The 26,659-nt window shown below is 46.8% G+C and overlaps 1 protein-coding gene across 1 annotated transcript; it reads left to right on the top strand.

Annotated features, from left to right (window-relative positions):
• TCTN2 (tectonic family member 2) lies at positions 1 to 26,659 on the top strand. Its single transcript, XM_080821729.1, has 18 exons — positions 1 to 205; positions 334 to 441; positions 918 to 994; positions 1,845 to 2,040; positions 4,949 to 5,049; positions 7,400 to 7,596; positions 8,117 to 8,243; positions 9,222 to 9,366; positions 11,267 to 11,332; positions 13,157 to 13,291; positions 13,730 to 13,807; positions 16,782 to 16,862; positions 17,686 to 17,797; positions 20,762 to 20,868; positions 23,655 to 23,808; positions 24,747 to 24,872; positions 25,024 to 25,112; positions 25,395 to 26,659. The coding sequence occupies exons 1-18, from the start codon at positions 124 to 126 to the stop codon at positions 25,496 to 25,498; spliced, it is 2,085 nt and encodes a 694-aa protein (XP_080677855.1). The 5' UTR covers positions 1 to 123; the 3' UTR covers positions 25,499 to 26,659.

The raw sequence follows: 26,659 nt of genomic DNA on the forward strand, positions 1-26,659 counted from the left end.
AGCTCCGGTTGGTTTGACAAGATGGCGGCGGCGAGGCGGCGCGGGCCGGGCCTTCGGGCCCTGTGCTTCCCAGCTTCTAAGGCGGGCGCGGTTCTGTGAAGCGAGTCCCGCCAGGCCCCAGGCATGGGCTTGCCGCCTCCGACTCCTCTGCTCTTGGGGCTCCTCCTTCTGCTGGGCATCCTGAGGCCGCTGTGGGGGGACCTGGGTGTGTACCGCAGGGCCGAGGCCTGCAGGCTGCTGGTTGGGGATGAGGCGTTTAAGGGGCCGGACCTGGGACTCCTCCCGGTGTCCTTGCAACTAGTAAGTCCGCTCTACCCCTTCCTTCCCGCCTAGTTTTCATTCCTGCTTTCATCCGCATGACCGGCCCCGCGGTCAGTGCGTCCCTGGTGGGAGACACCGAAGATGTGACCGTGTCCCTGACTGTGCTGCAGGACAAGGAAGGTAAAATGTCCGGCCCTTCCTGTGGGGGTGGCGTTGGGGGTGGGGTGGGCCGGGGCCAGGCCTCCCAAGGAGCCCGGGGAGGTGGCATCGCAGGAGGTGGCGTCCCCGGGGACCCCGGCCGCCATCCCCAGCAAAGTCACCGTGGGAGCAGGGATGGGAGGCTGCTGTGGATCAAAGAGGACCGACGGGCGGGCTCGGGGAAAGAAAGCTTGGGACAATAATGACGAGCATTCACTGTCCCCTCTGCTTTATGTGCACCCCCGCGTTTCCCAGCAAGAACGGTAATATCCTTTCATGCCATTTAACAAATGAAGACACTACAGAGAGGCTGTCACTTGTCACTTGTCCACAGCCGCACAGCTTGCAACAGGCCCAGTCCTCGGCTGGGAAAAGGATTCCCTCCTAGGGAGCCTGACTGCAGCCTGCACACCCTTAGCTGCCGGACAATAGTGTCTGCGACCTAATCTCTCCTATAGGATTATTGCCGGTTCCGGCCTGTGGAGTGCTGACCAATGAGACGGGAGACTGGAGCTTGACTGTGACCCCCACTGTGGTAAGCCAGAGGTAAAGTGTTCTCGGTGGCACCAGTGGAGACCCACAGGTATCTGCACTGCTCTCTTGGTTGGACATGGTACAGTTTTCTCTGTGCTTGGAACTACCAAGACCCCGTGGGTTATCACTTCGGGTAGACACCCGCCCAGCCCAGAGGTGCTGATGCTCGGGTCAGGGGTCCTGGGATGAGTTTCAAGAAGCTTGTGAACTCTCTGAAATTGTCTGTAACATTCTGTATGGTTTTTCTGATGAGAGAGGGTTAGCAGCTTCCATCGGATCATCAGTTGGGTCTGTGACTCAAAAATCTTCGGGAATCACTGGCCTCACCCAGCTCTGAGCTTATGTGTAAGGATACTCGAGCTGGGAGAGATGAAATATCTTCCATTTAATAAATGTTTTATTGAGTGCCTAGTATGCGCAAGACATCAATTCTGGAGATAAAGGCTGGGAAAGGCAGACTTTGCTTGCATCCCAGGAACTGGGGACTGTTTTCATTGACTTTTTAATGTGTGTATTTGATGTTCTGCTGATACACTGGTAGGATGCTAAAGAAACTAAAATCGTGCTGGACACACTGAGTTGATTTATCAGACAGACCTGTTTAGTCTTCTCTAATATCCAGACGTTGCTTGCTTTTCTGTTGAACTGAGGATTAGGAATCGGGGCTCGCCTAGTGCCCTAGGCTTACCGGGTGAGACTGAACAGAATAATGTCGTTTTTGTGTACAGTTCTCCCTTTGTAAAGCGGGCTGAGGCTGATGGGTGATTTTATCGTGTTTCGCATTGTGTGTTCTTAGAATGATTCATGCTGTGTTCAGTCGCTTTAAAAGGGACAGCATACTTTCCTTTCAGAATGCGCTGGAGGTGACAGTGAGGTTGAAGAGGGGCCAGCAGAGGTGTTCCTCTAATGAGACGGAGTCCTCCTCAGAGTCCCCGTGTATGGTCCGGGCTCTTCTGCTTTCAGCGTCTCGCAATTCATCCTGTTCAGCTCATCTACTCATCCAAGTGGAAATTTATGCCAACTCTTCTTTGGCCCATAATGCATCAGGCAAGTAAAGTCTTTGACAATCAAAACATGCGCTGTTGACATTATCTGTTGGATTATAAGCGTTTGCCACATAAACTGTGCGCTCTGCGCTTGAGTCCGTCTTGCCTTCCTGAACCTACTTACCTTTTGCTTAATTTTCTTGGTTCGGAAGTTCCCACTTTGTCCTCTTTGACTTAATTCGGATCTGTTTTATTTTGCCCTACTGTTTGTATCCTTGTCGACTGCCTTCGAGGGAGAGAGTGAGGTTTGTTTCTGTGCATTGGAATCTTGGGCCTCCATGTTGAAACCAAACCAAACCAAAACCAAAACAAAACAAAAAAGCAAGGGAAAGGTTAATGAGGGAGTTTACAAAACACACAAAAATCCCTACAATAGATTTTCAGTGAAAGCTTTGGACCACCAGCTCCCTTTCCCGAGGAAGCCTCTTAATTTACACTTATGGAAGTGTGTGTGATATTCTCGTGTTTAAAAACAGCGCTCGCGTGCGCGCGTGCGCACACACACAGACACACACACACTAATAACACACAATTTACTATTCTATACCTTTTAAAAATAAATGCCATATAAATGGAAAAGTGCTCCTCATTCTTTTTAATAGCTTCTGGTACTTCATCCTATGGAGCTGCGCTTGTTTGACTCGTCTCTTACTGATGGAATTTCAGGCTGTCCCGGCTTGTGATGTGTAACCAGCGCTACAACAGATAGCGTTGCGCACACGCGTGTTTGGACTTGAAAGTGGTATCGTGTTGTTCTCCCTTTCCCACGGCATTTGTTCTCGGAACGAGAGAATGTAGGTGTGCCCGTGGTGAGGGGTCCGGTTTGATAGGTGCCACTGCCACGCGCCCCATCTCCCACAACCACCTCCAGCATCTCTCACCTTTACGGTCATCTGGGATGAAGGGAGACACGTTGCTCCTTAGTAGCAAAGGTCTGTCACTTTGAGACTCCACACCATCACTTCCCTCCTCACATCCCCCCACTGTGGTCCTCCGTGTGATTTCGGAAGTGGAGGGGGATTGGATAAGCCATTCAGTAGGCCACTCTGCCGTCAGCGTGCTGGCGTGGAAGGCTCTCCAAGACAGAACTCCAGCTGCAGAAGGCAGATGCAGCTGGGTGCCTGTAGCACAGAATGAGAATATATATTTATATTTGCACAAAGAAGTTCTGGAAGGCTGTCTGAGATGCTGACCATGGGGGACCCTTTGGAGGAGGATGTGGGAACAGGAAGGGGCCGGCTATAGGGACTTCACTGTGAACCTTTTTCTTAGATCCTCGTGAGTTCTTTGAACATGTGAATCGGTGACCTATTTAAAGGTTTCAAGTTTTGTTTTTAGAAGAAAAAGCATTCTCTAATGTTTAAAATTGAAAACAAACCAACAAAATAATATCCGGTGGGTGCTTAAAAAAACTACCAGAGGGATGAATGGTAACCATAACATTCAAAGTAGTAGCTTTTTTCTTTTAAAAAATCTTGACTTGACTACATTTAGGTAATAAATAAAATTACTTTTAAAAAATATTGACTCCATTTAGGTAATATTTCAAAGCATCTTTGTGCAATTAGCCAAACTTTGGAAAATTAGAGTGTCTTTATATTGATAATTATGAGATGTCCGGTCTGACCCCATGAAGGTATGAAACATTTCGCACCCAGTCAGACAGAGCTCAGAACAAGAAAAAGGACGGAAGGACAGACAGGAGGTATGTGGTATGCCTAGTAACAATGAAGCTAGCAAACAGCAGAGGGGACGTATAGATAGATACACAAACATCTATCTATATATCGTATAGTAAAACCCTATTCTAAAATGCCTTGCTTCTGTCTGACAGGTTTAATTATACTGATGGTCAGAGCCTTGTCTGGTCTGAGTGACATAGTCTCAGACCTTCTCCTCATTCCTGATGCCATTGACATACTGGGGTTCTACTATATGATAGCGTAGACTATGTAATTAGTGGTGCTTTACATGCTGCAGCTGTCATGTCCTTGAAGTTAAATGTTACATAGAGTTTAAAGAAATCCTCGTTACCTAGTTTTTCAAAAGGTACCAAATCCTAGGGCAAAGGTAAAATTCAGGGGGGCGCATGGGTGGCTCAGTTGGTTAAGTGTCCGAGTCTTGATCTTGGCTCAGGTCTTGATCTCAAAGTCATGAGTTTGAGCCCTGCATCGGGCTCCACGCTGGATATCGAGCCTACTTTAAAAAAAAAAAAAAAAGTAAAATTCAGCAGACTGAAAGTTTTACCCAATAAATTATTGCAGAGAAACTGGGAACATTGCTGTCTGGATTCTGAGTTAGGAGGTTGAAATGTAATACAACATATTCCTTTTCCAGTCCATGTAAAAATTATTCATTTCCCCGCCCACTTTCACCCTCGAACCAGAATCAGGGTGTGACGAGTTGGATCTGCAGTACCATAGGACATGAGGTTGAGCAGGTAGCATCATTAGATAGACTCTTGCGGCCAGATAGGCGCCAGATAAGCCATCTGAACTGTCACTGTGGTTTGGGTTTTATCTGCTGGAGGAGGTAATGAAATGGAAGGAGTCAGTGCTTAATGTGAGCCCGTGTTATGAAAGGGATTGTTCAGCGTATAGAAAAATAGTATCAGTGCCTTACAGATGTCCCAACTTGTCAATTTTAGTCCCTTGATTATCTTTAAGATCAACCACAAGTTTCAGTTTATTATGACTCGCGTATTTTTCTATATTTGGGGTTTTGTGGGCGTGGTAGATAACAGGCCTGGGAAAGGGTTTACGCATAGCTCAGGGATTCCTTAACGTGTTGTATTTGGTCCTGGTGATTTGTAAAACAATGGTGCAGCTTTCTTTCCTGCGTCCAAAAAACGTGGCAATGCTTTGTCTGCGTGTTTCATAGCTGGACTTCTCTGTTCTTGTACTTTTCAGAGAATGTGACTGTTATTCCCAATCAGGTGTATCAGCCCCTGGGTCCTTGTCCCTGTAATCTGACAGCTGGGGCCTGCGATGTTCGCTGCTGCTGTGACCAGGTGGGTACATCCTTTCTGATTCCAGGTGCAGAAGTTCTGCTGCCTGAGGACATTTGAGGAAGACCAGCCGGTCCCCATCCACAGCTTTTTGAAGGATGGGTTTTGAAAACTAAGATTGCGTTTTGTGTTGCAACTTGTTTTCAAATTGAGAATTTTCTTGTTTAGTTCTATCGGTCTAGTCTAGGGAAGGAAAAATTTGGATTTCTTCCAATAAAGTCAGGATTCAGATGATTGTACTGAGGGGATGGTGTTACTATCTTACTGAGAAGCCTCTACAGAAAGGTAATTTTTTTGGTAAATGGGTAGAGGTACACAACCCTCATGATGACCCCACTTGAGAACGTTTCCGTCACCCCCAAAAGAACCCTTTGTGCCCCTCTGCAGTATCTCCCCTGCCCACTGCCCATCCCGCCCCCCTCTTCCTCTGTGCCCTGGCTCTATGGATTGGCCTGTTCTAGACGTTGTGCGTAAGCGGATTCCAACAGCCTGTGGCCTCCTATGTCTGGCTTCTCTCGCTCGGCATCTTACTCGGGTTCCACATTGTGGCAGGTGTCAGGTGCTGCGTTCCTTTCTATGGCCAAGTCACATTCCAGTGCAGGGATAGACCACAGATTGCCAATTCATTTATCAGATGATGGACATTGGGGTTGCTTTTGCTTTTTGGCTGTGAGAATAAAGCTTCTGTGAACATTTGTAGGCAAGTGTTTGTTTGGATGTGGGTTTCTGATTCTCTTGGGTAGAGTACCTAGGAGCAGAACTGCTCTGGCCTATTGGCAACTGTAGGTTTAACCTTTGGAGGAACTGTTTTCCAAAGTGGCCGCACCGTTTTACATTTCCATCGGCAGTGCGGAAGCGTGGCGATTTCCCCCATGTCCTCGCCACATTTGTTACAGTGACCTCTCGGATTTTAGCCATCCTCAAGGGTGTGAAGTGGTAGTTCGCTGTGATTTTCATTTGCATTTCTGTAGTAGCAAATGATGTTGAACATCTTTTCATGTGTTTACTGGACATTTGTATATCTTTGAAGACATGTCTTCCTAGGCCCTTTGCCCATATTTTTATTGTTTTTATTTATTTTATTGTTGTTAAACTATAAGAGTTTATTATACCCTTCTGGAGACTAGTCTCAAATCAGGTATGTGATTTGTAACAAGTGTCCTCATTGTGTAGGTCGTCTACTTTCTTGTAGGTATCATTTGAGGCCCGAGAGTTTCGTAATTTGATGAAGTCTGGTTCATCAGTTTTTTCTTTTGTTGCTTGTGCCTTTGGCGTTATAGCTAGGAAACTGTTGCTGGATCCAGGTCCGATCCGTATTCGTAATCCTCCTTTGCGATTTAAGAGGAATGAGAGATGTGGCACGTTTCCTGGGATCCCAGTCGCTCCTGTTTGTGGTTGAGCACAATTATGTTGTGGTTGGTTTCACAGAACAGAAAAGGGAAAAGCAGAAAAGGGAAGCTTAGGGTAGATCTCATGCTAACAATTGCACTTACAATAACAATTATATTTAATAAAAAAATATAACACATCGTAAATTATCAGTGGGAGTGCCAAGATGGTATTCTCGTCCTCTGTCTTCCCCAAACTGCAGTCCTGTGCCCGGTTTCTGACTTTCGTGTTTGTCATACTTTGTGTCAATGTACACAGTGCCAGCCACTGGCCTTCTGGGTCAGCGATGTCTTCTGGGAGCTGCTACTCATCACTTGAGTCGTGATCCGTTCTTTAATTTGAACTGTTCTTGTTTAAAATGTATTCTTCTACTGTCCGTAAACAAGGCATTCAGGACATAACTTTGAGCTCTCAACACTCTGTGAATCAGGGAAGAAAATGGACGAATGACCGAATACAGGAATGAAGTCACTTCTTGATGACATTAACTGGGTGGTGTTCTCATGTGGACTGTAAGGATTCTTAGGAGTTCGGACAGTTTGCCCTGACTCGAAATGTCTTAGGTTTCTCCGGGCTCAGGATTCGGATGGTGATGGCGATGAAAAAGGGGGACGTTTACTCTGTTTTATTCCCCATTTGGAGTCTATTCTGTATTATCTTCTCTTCATACTGTTTTTTTTCCCTCTCTCTCTCTCTTTTTTGTGGGCACATCTCACGTCCCCAGTAAAGATGGATTCCGTGAACGGTTTGAAATTCCTGACCTGGAGGCTTATTAGGGAATCGATGAGAGGAATTCCAGCAGGATTTTACTTGCTGTGAGCTCAGAGCACAGGAGCCTGGACGGGAGACTCCATTCCAGGCTTCCTCAGCGGCGTCCTGCTCGCCTGAGAGCTGCTGGGGGTTGGAGAGGGGGGCGCCCCAGGGCAGCTTCTGTCTGCTCACTGCCCCTCTGTTTCCTTTCCAGGAATGCTCGCCCGATCTAACGGAGCTGTTCAGAGAGGCCTGTTTCACCGGCGTTTTCGGAGGCGACGTCAGTCCCGAGTCTGACCACCTGTGCTCTGTGCAGGAGAGCCGCGGGGCGCCCGGCTGGTTCCCGTTCCTATGTGTGCAGTCCTCGCCGGCCAACTCGCCCTTCCTGGGCTACTTCTACCATGGCTCCACGTGCGTGTCCTCTCGCGGCCCCAGCCTCACTGCCTCCGGTCGCCATTCGGTTCTAAGATTTCCATTAGCAAGTTCATTTTGCGTTAAGGATTTGAAAGAATTGGGCCTCATTGGAGAGAAATTGTTGATACCGCAAACAGTTAACAGCGGTGATCTGGGTTTGGGGAAGGAGGGCTGGGCCCCCGGGGGCTTGAGTTTCTTTCTTGTACCTTTCCCTGATGTCAAAATTTGACAGCTTTCTTCTTTTTCTCCTCCTCCTCCCCCTCCTCCTCCCCCTCCTTCTTCTTCCTCCTGCTCCTCCCCCTCCTCCTCCCCCTCCTCTCTTTCCTCCTCCTCCCCTCCTCCTCCCCTTCCTCCTTCTAGAATTCTCGTAACATAAAATTAACCACTAACAACTTTCAAATGTGCACCTCTGTGGCTTTTGGTCCATGTGTTATTTTTGTAATTAAAAAAGTAAAACAAAAATTTAAAGGAGATCCAGCCGCGAGGAGTAGTGGTCATCCTTGTCGTTGATTTACAGCTCCTCTCAGCGGCGAGCTTCCTTCGGAGTGCATCTGCGTGCTGATCTAAGAGACCTCTCAGACTTCGGTTACAAGCAAGGAGATCCGATCATGACTGTAGACAAGACATATTTCACCATTCCGCAGGTAAGAATTTCAATTTCGATGTGCTTGGAGCCTTTAACGTTTTTTCCCATCTTGTTAATTTAACTTAAAAAATCTTATCCTAAGTTACTTTTCTCCTGTGGACTTCCCAGGCGTGCAGCTCTTTATGATGTCGATTGTAATAGTTGATCTTAAATTAGCCACTGTTTTTGCTAAATGTCAGAGTGAACTTCCCAACCAAAAGACATTCTTTCGATTTCCATGGAACTAACTACCATTCTGAGCTTCTGTTAGTTTAACAGCCAATTTCTAATAAGCTATTAGACAGTTTAATGTAATAGTCCAGAACTTTGAAAAATATCTCAAGGCTGTAGAGTTTTATGTGAAACCTTTTTTTTTTTTTTAAGTCCAAAATCATGAGGAAAAGATATTTGTGGGAAGAAAACGTGGGAGTCTAAACCGTCTCTCTTCGCTGTTCAAGGAATCCATTTTTATGATTTTAACAAAAATCTGTTTGTCCTGAGGGTGGGAAAATGAAGTTCAATATAATCACGTTTCTGCAAAGCAAATACAGCAAGGAGTTTTCTTTTTTCTTTTTTTTAAAGGATTTTATTTATTTATTTGACAGAGATCACAAGTAGGCAGAGAGGCAGGCAGAGAGAGAGGGGGAAGCAGGCTCCCTGCTGAGCAGAGAGCCCGACGTGGGGCTGGATCCCAGGACCCTGAGATCCTGACCTGAGCCGAAGGCAGCAGCTTAACCTACTGAGCCACCCAGGCACTCAGGAGTTTTCTTATTTTATGTTACGTACTTCTACTCCTCAGCCAGCGGCTTCCAGACTGTGATTAGCGAATGAACTGGCTAGTTGATTTGTGGCTCATCTAGTCAGTGAACTTGACATTATTTGAAGACTAGCCCAGCAGTAGGCACAGGCTGCGGGAAGAATGCCTCTACCGGCTGCTGACCTGTGTTTTGTGATTTGACAGAGCTCATAGCCTTGTTGGGATTTCCCTTACCCTCAGGTGTCCCTGGCTGGGCAGTGCGTGCAGAACGCGCCGGTGGCGTTCCTTCACAATTTTGATGTTCGGTGCGCTACTAATTTGGAAGCCTACCAAGAGCAAGGTGGTGGCGTCGTCCATGCGAAGATCAAGAATGGTGCGGTGGGAGGTACGTCATGCTGGTCTGAGAAAAGAACGTGGGGCTCCTGGGTGGCTCGCTTGGTGAAGCAACCCGACTCTTGATTTCGGCTCAGGTCATGATCTCAGGGTCGTGGGTTCGAGCCCCGTGTCGTCGGGCTGTGCGCTCAGTGGGGGAGTCTGCTTCTCAGCCTCTCCCTCTACCCCTTCCTGCACGTGCTCTCTCTCTCTCAAATGAATAAACAAATCTTAAAAAAAAAAAGAAAAGAACACAGACCTGAGTGTCTACATAAACTGTGATCTCATGAGGATATAAATCACTTCCACTGGATCAACTTAAAATACTTCAGGCAAGGTATTTACTTCAGGCAAGGTATTTATTACTTACTGAGGGCAAGGTTTTCCTCAGAGACAGCCCAGTTCCCCAGGGCAGCACGTCACGCATCCGTGCTTCTCTACCAATGGAGGTAAAATTCACATAACGAAGAATTAACTATGTTGAGGTGTACGGTTCGGGGACATTTCGTTCCTTCACAGAGCTGTGCCACCACTCCCTCTGTTTCGAACATTTTCCTGCCCCTAAAGGAGACCCTATACCCTGACCCCTAGTGACCACTCCTCCCCTTTCTGTCCCTGTGGATTTGTGTGGTCCGCACTTCCTATATACAAGGGATCCCGCGATAGGTGGTCTCCGTGTCGGCTGCGTCATGTTCCAGGGTTCCCGGGCCGCTCCACCGACCAGAACTCCACTCCTTTTTATGGTCAGGTCCTGTTCCACCCCACAAACGATCGTGCCACATATGTCACCTGTTCATCCTTTGTGGCGTTTGGGTTGTTCGGCACATTGTTGGCAGGTGTGGTCTTGCCGCTGGGAACGCTCGTGTGCGAGTGTCTGTGCGGGCACACGTTTGTGTCTCTCTGGCCCTGCACCCAGTCGTGGGATGGCCAAGTCATGTTGTGATTTGACTTTCTTTCTTTCTTTTTTAAAGATTTTATTTATTTATCAGACAGAGGTCACAAGTAGGCAGAGAGGCAGGCAGAGAGAGAGGGGGAAGCAGGCTCCCTGTTGAGCAGACCGATGTGGGGCTCGATCCCAGGACCCTGGGGTCATGACCTGAGCCGAAGGCAGAGGCTTTAACCCACTGAGCCACCCAGGTGCCCTTCTTTCTTTCTTTCTTTTTTAAAATACCAACTCTGCTTCTTTTTCTTTTTTTTTTTTTTTTTAAAGATTTTATTTATTTATTTGACAGACAGAGATCACAAGTAGGCAGAGAGGCAGGCAGAGAGAGGGGAGGAAGCAGGCTCCCCACCGAGCAGAGAGCCCGATGCGGGGCTCGATCCCTGGACCCTGAGATCATGACCTGAGCTGAAGGCAGAGGCTCAACCCACTGAGCCACCCAGGCACCCCTCTTCTTCTTTTTCTTTTTAAGATTTTATTTATTTGTCGGAGAGTGAGAGAGCTCAAGCAGGAGGGAGTAGCAGGCAGAGGGAGAAGCAGGCTCCCCGCTGAGCGAGGAGCCTGATGCGGGACTTGATCCCAGGACCCCGGGATCATGGTCTGAGCCCATGGCAGACACTTAACTGAGCCACCCAGGCGTTTGACTTTCTGAGGCAGCGCCAAACCGCTTCTAGAGCGAGCGCACCATCTTCTGCTCACCCTGGCAGCGGCCCGCGTGTTCGCTCCTGCAGGGGAGAAGCTCTCTGATCACACTGTCCCTGACTGCCAGTCTCCTCCCCAGTTATCACCAGATGCCAAGGCCAGTGGTATCCCTCCGGGGGGGCATCTGGAGAGGTGGGGGAGGGTTAGCAGCTGGCACACAGGACAGGCGCGGTCACTATAGTTGCCTGGTAAGCTTGCCCTTGACCAAGTCAACATGCTGTGCTGGGCCATGTCGTCCTCGGGAGGCTAACTAACCCTGGTATCTTCTCAGGAGTCGTTACACCGAGAGTAACCTATGAGGAAGCAGCCAACCCAGACGTATTCATCACCAGGACAGGTATTTGAACTCACACTTTCCGTCACCTCTGCAGAAACACGTAGGTCCTTTCTGAGAAGAGATATGTAGTCCTGGAGGGAAGTAGATTTTTACAAATAATTTTTTTTGAGTTGGTTTTTTTAAAGATTTTATTTATTTAACAGAGAGAGAGATCACAAGTAGGCAGAGAGCCAGGGAGAGAGGGAGGGGGACGCCGGCTCCCCGCCAAGCAGAGAACCTGATTTGGGGCTCAATCCCAGGACCCTGAGATCATGACCCAAGCCGAAGGCAGAGGCTTAACCCACTGAGCCACCCAGGCGTCCCGGTTTTTTTTTTTTTTAATAATTTTTTAATAAACATATAATGTATTATTAGCCCCAGGGGTACAGGTCTGTGAATTGCCAGGTTTACACACTTCACAGCACTCACCATAGCACATTCCCTCCCCAATGTCCATAACCCAACCACCCTCTCCCTAGCCCCCTCCCCCCAGCCACCCTCAGTTTGTTTTGTGACAGTAAGTGTCTCTTATGGTTTGTCTCCCTCCTGATCCCATCTTGTTTCATTTATTCTTTTCCTGCCTCCCAAGCCCCCCACGTTGCCTTTCAACTTCCTCATATCAGGGAGATCATATGATAGTTGTCTTTCCCAGATTGACTTATTTCGTTCAGCGTAATACCCTCTAGTTCCATCCACGTCATCGCAAAAGTCAGGATTTCATTTCTTTTGATGGCCGCATAGTATTCTATTGTGTATATATACCACATCTTCTTTATCCATTCATCTGTTGATGGACATCTAGGTTCTATCCATAGTTTGGCTATTGTGGACTTTGCTGCTATAAACATTCGGGTGCCATGCCCCTTCGGATCACTATGTATCTTTAGGGTAAATACCCAGTAGTGCCATTGCTGGGTCATAGGGTAGCTCTACTTTCAACTTTTTGAGGAACCTCCATGCTGTTTTCCAGAGTGGCTGCACCAGCTTGCATTCCCATCAACTCTGCAGGAGGGTTCCCCTTTCTCCGCATCCTCGCCAGCATCTGTTGTTTCCTGACTTGTTAATTTTAGCCATTCTGACTGGCGTGAGGTGGGATCTCACTGTGGTTTTGATTTGTATTTCCCTGATGCCGAGTGATGTGGAGCACTTTTTCATGTGTCGGTTGGCCATCTGGATGGCTTCTTTGCAGAAATGTCTGTTAGGCGCCCCGATTTTTACAAAGAATTTAAGGAGCTTCCCCACAGTTAGAAGTTTATCTGGCCCACATCTGGTTTGTTCCTGACTCCGTCCTGCCTCGCTGCTCAGCGCTGTCTGCCGCCTGGAGCCATTCCTCCCAGCCCTGAGCTCTGTGGGCGCCTGGGGCCCTGCTGGTCTTTAGGGAGCCCGCATATAGGCGTCTGCCTCTCTCTTCTCCTTCTTTTTTTTTTTTTTTTTTTTTAAATAACTAAACTTTGGCGTCTTGACGCAGCCAAACAAGACATTCAGAGTTCCGCTAATAGCACCAGGACTTCTGTTGTTCACGAAGGATATTTGTGTTTCCTTACGATGTGTCAAAATTCTCAACTTTATTCATTTCTCAGATCTTAGCAAAGTACCTATAATGTGGTAGTGAGCTAGACAGCAGGCCTCTGCTCCCAGGGGGGCTGACATTCTGTCCTCCTTCGTCGTTGTCAAACACTGGAGCGGGCATGTGTGTGTGTCGAGCCATGAGCCGCATTCTGGGGGTCCTCCCCCGGGACACTGTGATGCTGTAGGGGAGGGGGCCCGTGCTGACTCGGTGGGGCCAGTGATCGACCTGAGCCCCCAGGAAGGTCGTTGATTTATGAAAGTACTTTTTATTCGCAGGAACACTTTTAAGCAATGAATCAGCCTCCAGAAACGTGAATGTGGAAGAACATTATATTTTCAGATGGAATAATAATACGATCAGCGGAATAAATGTCAAAATTATCTGGGCAGAAGTTAATGCCCACCAGAAAGGTAAGTTTGTTGAGGGCAGTGAGAATGTTTTCAGTTTAAAACATTTCTTTTTCTGGGGCACCTGGGTGGCTCAGTGGGTTAAAGCCTCTGCCTTCAGCTCAGGTCATGATCTCAAGGTCCTGGGATCGAGCCCGATGTCCGGCTCTCTGCTCAGCGGGGAGCCTGCGTCCTTTTCTCTCTCCTTGACTGCCTCTCTGCCTACTTGTGATCTCTGTCTGTCAAATGAATTAATAAAATCTTTTTAAAAAAATTTCTTTTTCTTTCTTTAAGATTCTCATAATTATTACATGTAAAATTAAGTCAGGTTTGTTTCTTATTTGTATTTGTGACTTAACAGAAAACTTTCCTTTTGTATGGCAAAATGTAATTGTAAGGGGGGATAACTCCTTTTCCTAGTGAAATGGTGCACATCGTATTTTCATTTTGTTTTATTTCTAGGGATCATGACACAGAGATTTACAGTAAAATTTTTAAGCTATAATAGTGGTGATGAAAAGGAATTTTCTGGAAATCCAGGTAAGACAGTGTATGTCAACTGCTGACCCTACAAACATATTTTAATTCAGTACTCTTGTACTATAATAATTGTAAGTCACTCTCTCCGATTTGAGTTTGTGACTCTAACCTTTCTCTTCTCTTTTGTGACACGGTATTCTTTTTCTGATAACAACTTTTTTTTTTTTTTTTATGTGAAGTGTCCTAGATAGTAACAAGTTGTAAATGCAAAACATTCTGTCTCTTTAGCTACTAGTCTTTTGAAAAAAAGATAATGCCCATTAACGTTGGTAAAATTAGTTTTTATAGAACTAAGAAGCTATAGATGATGGGTTCACGGGGACTGGAAACTTCTAGTCACGTCGTGCATTTTGTGATTATGTACAAATATAGCATCACCTGATTTTACTTTCTTGTATTTATTTATTTATTTATTTTAATTAAAACAAAAAATTTTTAAAGATTTTATTTATTTATTTGACAGAGAGAGAGGGATCACAAGCAGGCAGAGAGGCAGGCAGAGAGAGAGGGAGAAGCAGGCTCCTTGCTGAACAGAGAGCCCGATGCGGGGCTCGATCCCAGGACCCTGAGATCATGACCTGAGCTGAAGTCAGAGGCTTAACCCACTGAGCCACCCAAGCATCCCCCCCCCCTTTTTTTTTTAAGATTTTATTTATTCATTTGACAGAGAGATCACAAGTAGGCAGAGAGGCAGGCGGTGGGGGATGGGAAGCAGGCTCCCTGCTGAGGAGAGAGCCTGATGCAGAGCTCAATTCCAGGACCCTGGGATCACGACCTGAGCTGAAGGCAGAGGCTTTAACCCACTGAGCCACCCAGGCACCCCAATTTTACTTTGTTTTAAATGAGATTTTAGTGTACTTGTTAATGTGGAATTTTGGACTTTAGAGTTGGATTTCAAAGCAGGCTCCTGAAATTTAAGGGTTTTCATTTCATGATTTAATTTAACAGGATTTCTGAGAAACACCATCAGAATATGTGAAAAATGGGGCATCTGGGTGGCTCAGTGGGTTAAAGCCTCTGCTTTCAGCTCAGGTCATGATCCCAGGGTCCTGGGATCGAGCCCCACATCGGGCTCTCTGCTCAGCAGTGAGCCTGCTTCCCTTCCTCTCTCTGCCTGCCTCTCTGCCTGCTTGAGGTCTCTGTCTGTCAAATAAATAAAATCTTTAAAAAAAAAAAGAATATATGAAAAATGTTGACGCTCTTGTCAAAAAAGATTGCGACCCAGAACCAGTCAGTCCATGAGATAGGCTGTGTATGGACGGCCATTCATTGTCTGGCACTTTCCGAGACAGGAACGGTTTTGGGAGGAGTACACTACACGGCCCGATTCTCAAGGAATTAACTCTCTTACTTGGAACGATGGCACCAGGTCATAGAAACAACAGAGAACAATGTAAGTTAGTTAATACATGTGGGCTGGACTCACCGATAGGCCTAGAACCTGAGAGCAGTGGAATGTTGACCGTCCACCTCCACTTCCCATCAGGAAGGACCTGTGTCAAGTATCTAGTTTGTGCAGGTTCTGCTCTCAGTGCTGGAAGAAAAGCAGAGTGAGTCAGAGTTCTGCACTCGGCAAGTTTCTATTCTGGGCTGTGTGGAGGAGAGATTGTACCTGGGAGAGGAGATCGTGTGGGTTGGGGACAGGAATAACCCGGGGGCTACCAGGGAGGCAGCAACGGGCTGGCGGGAGGTGGAGAGGGGCAGGGACCGACCAGCGAGCGGCCTGAGGGCTCGGGAAGGAACCCGGGTTCAGTTCTTGCTGGTTCAGGAATGCTCAGAGGTAAGGTGGGAAACAAGCACTAGGCGTGAACCCTGACTGCGTCTCGGTTTGTAAAAACGGCTCTAAAACATGTTTTTGGGGACGTACGAGGAAGTAGAGGTATGATACATTTTGATTATTAGAAATGATTAATTTTCTCAGGAGGAATATTGGTATCATGGTTCTGTAGAATATCCTTCATTCCGGGAGATGTGGGTTAGAGCTCTTAGAGGTGAAGTGTCAAGTTTACAGCTTACTTTCAAAAGGTCTCGCCAGAAATAATCTCTGTGTGCGCTCCTGTGATCCAGCGAAGACCAGTCTGGCTAATTATCCACAGTTGTTGATTTTGGGTGGTATTCCCTTCATCTCTGTGTGCATGTGAACGTTTTCATAATAAAAAAGCAGAAGCAGTAAAGTGGGCTAGTAGGAGAGACTGGGAATAGGATCACCGGGGGGTGGGGTTGATTTACCAGAGAGTTCCATCGAAAGGTTGCTTCGGTTTAAGACTCCTTTCAAAGCGCGTGGGAGCAGCAGTAGTGACCACTCCGCGAGTACTCAGGCGTGACGGGGCGGGGACTGACTCTTGCCTGCTCGTGCCTTTTCAGATTTTATTTCATTATTTTTTTTATTTTTAAGATTTTATTTATTTACTTGTTAGAGCACAAGCAGGGGAGTGGCAGGCAGAGGTAGAGGAAGAAGCAGGCTCAGCAAGGAGCCGGACGTGGGACTTGATCCCAGGACTCTGGGATCATGACCTGAGCCGAAGGCAGTGGCTTAACCGATGGAGCCACTCAGGCGTCCCTCAGATTTTATTTTTTTAAAAGTCACACAGGGTTGCCTGGATGGCTCAGAGGGTTAAGCTGCTGCCTTCAGCTCGGGTCATGGTCTCAGGGTCCTGGAATCGAGCCCCGCATCAGGCTCTCGGCTCGGCGGGGAGCCTGCTTCCCCCTCTCTCTGCCTGCCTCTCTGCCTACTTGTGATCTCTGTCAAATAAATAAATAAAATCTTAAACAAAAATAAAAAGTCACACAAATAACTTAGTTAAAGAAAAAAACAAAAGAAAATGTGTGAAGATGGTTTCTTCTCTCAAGTGTATTCTGACAAAACTTTGCCTGTAGGTTTCCTTTCGCTGTGCTATTCCTCTTTTATACTATTTGATGAGGGTTTGCTGTGTTGGGTTAACTTTAGCTCCTTCCCATTGTCGTGTTTGTCTAGGTTACCAACTTGGCAAGCCAGTTCGAGCTCTGGATATCAACAGGATGAATAATGAGACGACTTTACACCTTTGGCAATCGGGTAATCTGGTTTGGTAATCTGATTCGCTCTTTGACAAACTAGAATTGGAAATAGGGCCTTATTTTGAATCTAATCAAGTAGTTAATCACTTTAAATTCCTGTTGGTTTATTTAGCTCATGGGGAGGGTGGAAGAGATCACGCTTCTACAGCTTTCTTTTGTTTGGTTTTAAATTTAACTTTGTTTGCTCCTGAAATGCTGGTTATTCATAAGGGAGATTTAAATGAGGGTTGGCTGGGGTGCCTAGGTGGCTCGATTGAGTGGCAGACTCTTGATTTCAGTTTAGGTCATAATCTCAAGGTCGTATCTCAGGGTCATGAGATGAAGCCCTGAGTCCAGCTCCGTGATCAGCGGGGCGTCTGCTGGAGATTCTGTCTCTCCCTCTCTCTGTGCCCTCTCTTGCTCATAGTGCACGCGCGCTCTCTCTCTCTCTCAAACAAACAAACAAACAAACAAATAAATAAAATCTTTAAATATGGGCCTGGCTGGAGAGTCTCTTGTCATTGTTGCCTGTAGCCCCAGATGGTGGTAATTGGAGATATGACCATAACTTTGTTCCAAACAATGGGAAATCTTTGCGTTGGTGCCAGAGGCATTAACTTTCATGTTCAGAATAGACCATTGATCCTGGGCCAAGTATTCAGATACAGAAAGGCCCCTTTGTTCAGCTTTGAAAAGATTAGAGTAACCATGACTTCAGTTCTTGAGGAACTTGGAAACTTTATTTCTACTGATGGTTTTCTGTTTTCCAAGAAAAACTTTGAAGTAAATCTTTATTTTTGTTTTAGCAAAAATAGTCAGAGGATCATCTTTTTATTTTCTAGCTGGAAGGGGTTTGTGTACATCAGCAACTTTCAAACCCGTTTTGTTTGGAGAAGATACACTGTCTGGATGTCTTCTAGAAGTGGGGATCCATGAAAACTGTACTCGGCTCAGGTGAGTGTATCATGGTGAATCTACCTGCCTTTTGAGTGGTTTGCTTAAAATGAATTCACCTCATGAAACGACAGACAACATGAATGTGAAAAATTGCAGTCTTTCCACACACACTTGTGGGAAGTGGGAGTGGACAATAAATACAGTTTCTTTAGAACTGATTCAGGGCCCCTGGGTGGCTCAGTTGGTTAAGCGTCGGACCCTTGATCTCAGCTCAGCTGTTCATCTTGAGATGGTGAGTTTGAGCCCAGCATTGGGGTCCATACTGGGTGTGGAGCCTACTTCAAAAAAAAAAAAAAAAAAAAAGAATTGATTGGAACATTGATAAAAGGGAAAATGGAGTTCTTTGTTGGCACTAGAACCCTTTCATCCACATTTATGCAGTTGCTCTGCTAAATTCTGTCCATTGTTGGAACCCGATACTCCTCGAAGCATAAAAAGGACAGGAGGCAGACGTAATTGGTGTGATTAACATTGAAGGAATACATAAGCCTTGGGGCGCCTGGGTGGCTCAGTCGGTTAAGCATCTGCCATCTGCTCCGGTCATGATCTCAGGGTCCTGGGATCGAGTCCTATATCAGGCTCCCTGCTCGGCCGCGAGTCTGCTTCTCCCTCTGCCCCTCCCCCTGCTCGTGCTCTTGGATTTCTCTCTCTTAAATTAATAACTATAGTCTTTAAAAAAAAAGAATACATAAGCCTTGTTACATGGTGTATAAGGAACTTTGTACTTAATTGGGTGGCATTTGGAAGGTGTGTTTACGAATATGCTTATGCATTCTTTTTTTTTAAATTGAGGTAAAATTCATGTAACATAATCATTTTATTTTTTATTTTTTTAAAAGATTATTTATTTATTTATTCAACAGAGATCACAGAGAGGCCGAGAGGCAGGCAGAGAGAGAGAGTGGAGGAAACAGGCTTCCCGCTGAGCACGGAGCGTGATGCAGGGCTTGATCCTAGGATCCTGAGGTGATGATCTGAGCCAAAGGCAGACGCTTAATGACTGAGCCACCCAGGCGCCCCATAATTAATCATTTTAAAGTAAATAGTTCGGTGACATTGAGTGCATTCATGATGTCGTACAACCACTGCCCTTATTGAGTTCCATCTCTGCAAAAGAAAACCTGTACCCATTAACTATCCACCCCCGTTCTCCCTACCCTCAGCCCCCGACAACCACCGATCTGTGTTCTATCTTTCGGGACTGACCTGTTCCGGACCTTTCCTATTTCATGTCTGGCCTCTTCCACTCAGCTTCATGTTTTCGAGGTTTATCCACGCTGTAGCGGGTGTCAGGGCTCTGTTCCCTTTCGTGGCTGAATCCTGATCCCGTCCCACCGCCTGGCTCTACTCCAGCTCATTTATCCGCTCATCCGTCCGCGGGCTCCTGAGTTGTTTCCGCCTTTGGCTGTCGAACAGTGCTGCTGTGAAGGTTCATGTGTCATTTGTTTTTTTTTTTTTTAAGATTTTATTTATTTACTTGAGAGAGAGAGAGTGAGAGAGAGAGCATGAGAGGGGAGTGGAAGAGGGAGAAGCATGCTCCCTGCTGAGCAGGGAGCCCAATGTGGGACTTGATCCTGGGAGGGACTGCAGGATCATGACCTGAGCCGAAGGCAGTCGCTTAACTAACTGAGCCACCCGGGTGCCTTCATGTGCCAGTTTTGATTGGAGTCCCTGCCTTTACTGATTGTGGGTGTATACCCAGGAGAGGAATTGCTGGGTTATACAGGAATTAGATGCTTAATTTTTGGAGGAACCACCGCATCGCTTTCAGTGGCGGCACTATTTTATGTTCCTACCAGGAATGTGAGATGGTTCCAGTTTGTCCACATCCTCCTACCACTGGTTAATTTCTGTTGTTTTGACAGTTGCCATCCCAGTAGGTGTAAAGGAGTATCTCGTTGGAGTTTATAAGTGCGCGCATTCTGACCCCATTTCATCTGCAACACATCCTGAGTAGCATGTTCTCTGGGGAGCTGGGAAAAGATGGGGAGGCACTAAGCAGGGAAGTAGACAGTAGGTGTAAGTTTCCAGCAAGGCTCTTGACCGTGGGGAATAAGGCTGGAGTCGGCGGTCTCTGCCTTGCAGTGCATAAGGTTTGTACCTGCCAGCGACATCACTGGAAAGGAGGGATGTGAAATTCCAATTCCTTTTCTTCTTCTTCTTTTTCTGTTTTTTTAAAAGAGAGAAGGAGAGAGAGAATCCCAAGCAGGCTCCATGCCTAGCGTGGGGCACAATGGAGGGCTCGATCTCACAACTCTGAGATCATGACCTGACCCAAAATCAAGAGTCAGGTGCTTAACCGACTGAGCCACCCCGGCGGCCCCGCTAAGTTCCAGTTCATTTTTTTTTTTTTAAGATTTTATTTATTTATTTGATAGACAGAGATCACAAGTAGGCAGAGAGGCAGGCAGAGAGAGAGGAAGGGAAGCAGGCTTCCAGCTGAGCAGAGAGCCCGATGCAGGGCTCGATCCCAGGACCCTCTGAGGTCATGACCTGAGCCGAAGGCAGAGGCTTTAACCTACTGAGCCACCCAGGTGCCCCCTAAGTTCCAATTCTTAATCTTCACTTAATCTGGCTCAAAGTTCTAGCTAAATATTTAGGTTCCTTTTGCTCTCAGATCCCACTGGCCTGTAAATTTAGCCTGGCAACTGGGTACGTGATCTATGCACCTCCCAAGTTTTATGACACAGCGGAATCTGTAAACTTCATGATAGCAACATGAGTCTCCAACATTTAAAACCCAGAGTAAACGATTGCTTCTGCGTGTCTTCCCTTAGTGGCTTAGGTCCCTCCTGGGCAGGCCATCAAAGAGAATGCAGACGCCCAGCCAGCTTTTAATGCCACTTCCTCTGGTAAGTTTTTATTTGGGCCCCCAGCAAGCACAACCTGGACACTCCCTGGAAAGGACCTCAGGATGAGCCCCACTGGCCGTGCGCTGAGAAATGTCTTCCTCTCTTGCAGGGAGAATGCTGCTGAACTACTTGACTCGTTAGTACAAGCAACTCATGTTGCAATGAGAGGCAACTCCGATTACAACGATCCTAGTGACGGCTGGCTGGAAATAATCCGTAAGTCAGAGCTGCAGAGATGTGCGGCAGGTAGCTTGTCGCTGGGAGTGCGTGATGTGGGCTGTGCGGGGGAGCCCGTGGGATGAGTCTTCTGCCTGTGCTGCAGCTTGGCTGAGGTCTGTCAGAGGTTAGCTCTCTGGGCATCAGGCTCTTCACAGTCTTTACCTCTTATCCATGAGGCCGTTTTTTTTTTTTTTTTTTTTTAATATTTCATTTATTTATTTGACAGAGAGACACAGCAAGAGCAGGAACACAAGCAGGGGGAGTGGGAGAGGGAGAAGCAGGCTTCCTGCTGAGTAGGGAGCCCGATGTGGAGCTTGATCCTAGGACCCCGAGATCATGACCTGAGCTGAACGTAGACGCTTAACAACTGAGCAACCCAGGCACGCTCCCCCCACCTCGTTTTAAGAGGACATCTGCATGAAGTTCAGTGCCCCTTTGTTTTATGAGCTAACAGCCTTCGTAAAAGAAAGTCTAAATGAAGATTGAAAAATTTTCAGTCCATTTCAGTTTGCATTGCTGTTTTCGATTGCCAGGAATATGGGCCGTTGAGACCAGACTTTACAGTTTATACAAGCAATGTTGCTAATTTAAAACAAGGTGATTGAAATGATGATGCTGAGTGAAAGAAGCCAGACAGACATGACCCCGAACCCTTCGGTGCCATGTGTACGAGATGCCCAGAATGGGCCAATCTGCCGCCACAGAGAGCAGTTGGTCGCCAGGGGCTGGCGCAGATGGGAGCGAGTGAGGAGGGACTGCTAATGGATACAGGGTTTCTTTCTGGGGCAATAAAAATGGAATTTGGTGATGGCCGCACAACTCTGTGAATATACTGGAAACCACTGAATTGTACATTTAACTGGGTGAACTGTCTGGTGTGAAATGTCTCGCAGGATAGCCGTTACAACGGAAAGAAGGGAAGGTGTAGTGGGTAAGAGAGCAGGCCCCACCCAGGCTCCGTGGAAAGGCTGCAGTCTTGTGCCTTTGAGCGGAGGAATTTGCAGCATCCAGGCCAATGGAGACAGAGCACCAGGAGCCGGAGTGCGTGTGGCCCAGACAGTAGCGGGGTTCACCTTCACCTTCCGATCTAAAACGGCCGCCCCTGAGCTGCCGCTCACTCAGCTTGTCAGGGCAGAGGCTCGAGGGCTCAGCTGGTCGTGGCGGAGCTGGACCCCTGGACCCAGGCTTCCAGCCTCTTTGCTGGCTCCCCGGCGGGCAAGTCAGGGGAGTCTTGAGTATGGAAATGTCCACAGAAGGAAGGCTTCTTCTAGTGCTCTAATTAATGGCATTGACTTTTGGGGCCAGAAAGAGGAAACTGGCTGTGCATCACCTGCTGTCCTAAGTCCCCTCCTGTCACTGAGGATTCTGCTGTGCCCCTCCCCTTGGCCTGGCTGGTGGTAAGCAGCTTTTTGGCTCCTGTTCTCTGTGCCCCCTTAGGTGGCTTCCGCTCAGCAGCCTGGAATTCACGCAGTGGCCCATCTAGACACGTGCCTGCGCTCTCCTCACCCCTTGTGATTTCGTTTGGATCATTAGGACACCCGGGTCCCCTGCCCTCTTTGTGCCAGTGAGGGATCATGTAATATGTCTGTGGGCCAGAAGTGCCCCAAATCACTCTCTGACTTTGGGGCGGGTCCTGGGGGCCATGGGGCACGCAGACTATGACGCACCGATCCTTCCGTGCCCTGTGCTTGAGTCACTAGGCCCAGAGTTAGATCCTCATTTGAGAACAGAATCCAGAGGTTGGGGCTTGTCAGCCCCTGGGGTTTGCCGCTGAGGCCAGCTGGGTGGGCAGTGGCGTGCCTGAGGGATGGAGGGAAGGAGTCAGTAAAGCACCTGAGAAGTAGAAAGACTGGGAGGTTTCGAGATTGAGTAACCCCAAGGTTACATAAGAAGGACTGAGGTGGTGACATTCGTTGCCTTCAGGGTGAAAGCAGTTGGCTTCTATGGCTGTCTAAGCCAAAATCGACCCTGATCCTGGTCGATAAACAGAAGAGATGGCGAGGGGCGCCTGGGTGGCTCAGTGGGTTAAGCCTCTGCCTTCAGCTCAGGTCGTGATCCCAGGGTCCTGGGATCGAGCACCACATCGGGCTCTCTGCTTAGCAGGGAGCCTGTTTCACCCTCTCTCTCTGCCTGCCTCTCTGCCTGCTTGTGATCTGTCTGTCAAAAAAAAAAAAAAAAAAAAAAAGAGATGTTGAACATACACATTGAGGAGGAGGAAGTTGGAAGTCATAAATTGTTACAACTTTCAAGCCCCCCAGTGTCCCCTCATGATTTGCTACCCGCCTCCCACAGTTACTAACTTCTTAGTTGGTTTCATTCTTTTCATTGTGTTACTCTATGGCAACACAATAGGAAATTGCTTCTTCACTCTTTGATCCCTACTAACTTCAGTTGTTAGCATGGATTGTAAATGTCTCAGACGCCTTGTACTAGAACAGTGTCAGCCGGGACTCAGTCTCATGGTGTTTTACTGCAACTGGATGGTATTTCCGCTGAAACTCTGGGGAGCTTGGAGCTTGGGAGCTAGATCCAGATGTCTGCTTTTATCATGTGGGTCTGGGATTTTAAAAGTTCTGGTGACTGACTTAACAGACGAGGAAATGTTTTGAACACGAGGGCTCGCACGGTCATGGAGTGACGATATTGAGAGCCTGTTAGAGATGAGAGATGCGTAAATGTGATTCCTATCCCATAACATTTCCCAATTTTGCCTCCGTATCATGGCACTGTACAAACCCCATGGTTATTCTTTCCAAAATGCACAACTTGATATTTTGCTCTAGGCGCAGATGCCCCCGACCCAGGTGCGGCCCCGCCTGTCAGCGTGCACGGCCTCTGCATGGACATTCCTGCCCGGCTGCACATCCGCATCCTCGTCTCAGATGCTGGCGCAGTGGAAGGGATGACTCAGCACGAGATAGTTGGCGTAGAGACAAGGTATGATCGCATCTCGGATAAGTCAGTAAAGTGGCAGGTGCTCCAGAGTTGGGAAATGCTAACCTGCAGTCGGAGTGTTTATTTATGAATTGCAATTATTCGTGACATGATTATGTGTATAAATGAAACGTGTTATCATCTGCGTGTATAATGGTAACTTGTTCTCCCAGGTGTTTATAAAGCTGTGTGTAAGGGATTCTGTGCGCACTCTCAGGGGGTACAAAGGGGAGATCCGAGAATAAAATAACCCGGGCATACTGAATAGGGAATACTGTGGGGAGGGGGTTTCCCCAAGGGGAAGCTGAGGAGCAGCTGCCAGAAGGAAGGGGATGGGATGCTGCATGGGCAGAACCGACAGATGTTAACCACCAAACACAGCTGGTAGCGGTCTTCTGAGAGTGACGTGCTGTGCGCATACATGGTGTGTATAAAACACCTTCATACTCCTCCCAGCACCTGGAAACCCCTCCATGGCTAGCTGCTGTTGTTGTTTGTATTAAATTGTTTACTATTGTAGCTGGGTGGTTCTCTGTGCTACTCTCTCTCCTTGTGCATATGTTGGAACGTTTACATCGTCCAACGGGGGGAAAAGCACTAGTAGAATTTGAACCTTCTTCTTCTTCTTCTTCTTTTTTTAAAAGATTTTATTTATTTATTTGAGAGAGAGACAGTGAGAGAGAGCATGAGAGGCGAGAAAGTTAGAGGGAGAAGCAGACTTCCCATGGAGCTGGGAGCCCGATGCGGGACTCGATCCCAGGACTCCGGGACTGTGACCTGAGCCGAAGACAGTTGCTTAACCAAATGAGCCCCCCAGGCGCCCGAATTTGAACCTTCTTTAGGAGAATCCCAATTTATATTGTTGCTGTCGGTTCCCTGATACTCTTACCAGATCAGAAGCGAGTGGTGGGTGTGTTACCTGCGTAATCTTTTCCTTCCAGGTTCTCTACAGTGAACTGGCAGTTCCAGTGTGGGCTTACCTGTGAGGATAAGGCCGACCTCTTCCCTGTCAGTGCCTCTGTCCAGTTCATTAAGATACCTGCCCAGTTACCCCGGCCACTGACAAGGTAATCCAGTTCGCGCCCTAGCGGACATTATTAGGAAGCAGAAAAATATATACTTGAAAACAAGAAGTTTCTTTCCCTATTCAAGTTTTGATATGTTTCATCAGAAGTGTGCTTTTTTGTGCCCACTGTAATCTTCTAAAATGTTTCCTAGATTCCAGATCAATTTTACAGAGTATGACTGTAACAGAAATGAGGTGTGTTGGCCGCAACTTCTATATCCACTGACTCGCTATTATCAAGGTAGGGTAAAGCAGGTTTCTGGAAGGGTTATCACTAATGTTTTGCCAATTAAAATATTTTTTTAAAAATATGTATGTGTCACAGAAAACTTAAAAAAAAAACACATAGAAAGAGTTTTAAACAATTTACTGATAAGGTTTACTGATAAGTTTTAAACAATTTGCTGATAAGGTTGCCACTTAGAAATGATCACTATTACTGTTTTGGTTTATTTCTACTAAGTAATTCCCCCAAAAAGTTGAGAAATAAGAATTGTGCTTCGTTTGGTTCATTTTCTTGCAGGGGAACCTTATTCTCAGTGCGTGGCCAAGGGCTTACTCTTGGCATCCTTCTTCATATTAGCTGCGTTCTTCAGTAACCCCTGGACCAGAACATGCAAAGCTTGAAATGCAACTACCACCTGACTTCTTACAGACCACAGACTTTTGCTTCAGTGACTTGTCGTACTCCTCTGTGCCTTTGTAAAGTTGTAATAAATGCAGTGCTTTATTTTTTAGATTTTTTTAAAAGTGAAGTGCACTGCGGATTTAATTCACATGCGTAACTATCCAGGTGTGCGGAGCGATGCAGAGCAGACACTCTCATCGCTGGACCAGACCAAGCGAAATGCACAAGAGGGTCAACTGTGTAAATCAATGTTATCAGACGCTTTCGTGTATATCACAAGTTCCCACAGTCACGGGAGTTTTGGTCCACGTGTTATTCTTACTTTAGAAAGTATTTTCTTCAAATTCTTATATATTTCCAATGAATTGGTTGGTTAATTTCCTCTATTTCAAAGAAAGAATTAAAAATCCATAAAGCCTTAAAAATGTATATATCATAAAATGTATGTATTATTTTGTAAATATACACAAATAAATTGAGGAGGGAAGATGTGGAGGCTGAAGGAGGGAACGTAATATTGGGAGGAGAGTAAAACAAAACCAGGAGGAGAGGTCAGCACAAGTATGATCAGGCACAGGAATCATAGACCCATGTAAAATAAGCCGGTTTTTCGTGAAGGATAGTTTTTCCTAGTTGATGCTTGAGAGAAATTCCTCCTGTGGCTCCCTATGAGGGGACAGACAGCATGATATAGGGTGGGGGTGGGGGGATGAATGTCTTCAACCACAGCCCACAGGGCCACATGGCAACTCTCTGCATCTTCTTTGTGGACTAGACAAATTTTAGTCATGTATCAGATGGACTTTGTACAGGGTCAGTAAACCTAATTTTGAGATGTGACTGTCTTCCCTTTCGCACTCTGATGGGATTCGTGGTGCCTTCTGACTTCCGGGACACATCAGATATGTTGTTGCATTTTCCAGTGTAAATCTGTAAGCCTAGTTCTATTTTTTACTGATTCGTATTAAACATGTAACTAATGACATAAAGAAGTTTTCTCCCTCAGGTATCACTCTGTGTACTGCACTGAGAAATACTGATTCCTCTCCTTCTGCTTCTCTTTTTCTTTGATCTGGATCTCTGTGGTGGAAGTGATTACACCCTATAGAAAGAGTAAAACAATTGTCTTTTGTCAAAGAAAAGGAAATATCCCACTGGTC

The sequence above is a fragment of the Martes martes genome (assembly GCF_963455335.1).
Source record: "Martes martes genome assembly, chromosome: 13".
Lineage (NCBI taxonomy): Eukaryota > Metazoa > Chordata > Mammalia > Carnivora > Mustelidae > Martes > Martes martes.

Coding starts and splice junctions, on each gene's coding strand:
- TCTN2 (XM_080821729.1), top strand. CDS start 124: ATGGGCTTGCCGCCTCCGACTCCTCTGCTCTTGGGGCTCCTCCTTCTG. Junction 11,333..13,156: donor CGTATTCATCACCAGGACAG/GTATTTGAACTC, acceptor TTTTATTCGCAG/GAACACTTTTAAGCAATGAA. Junction 24,873..25,023: donor TTACCCCGGCCACTGACAAG/GTAATCCAGTTC, acceptor AATGTTTCCTAG/ATTCCAGATCAATTTTACAG.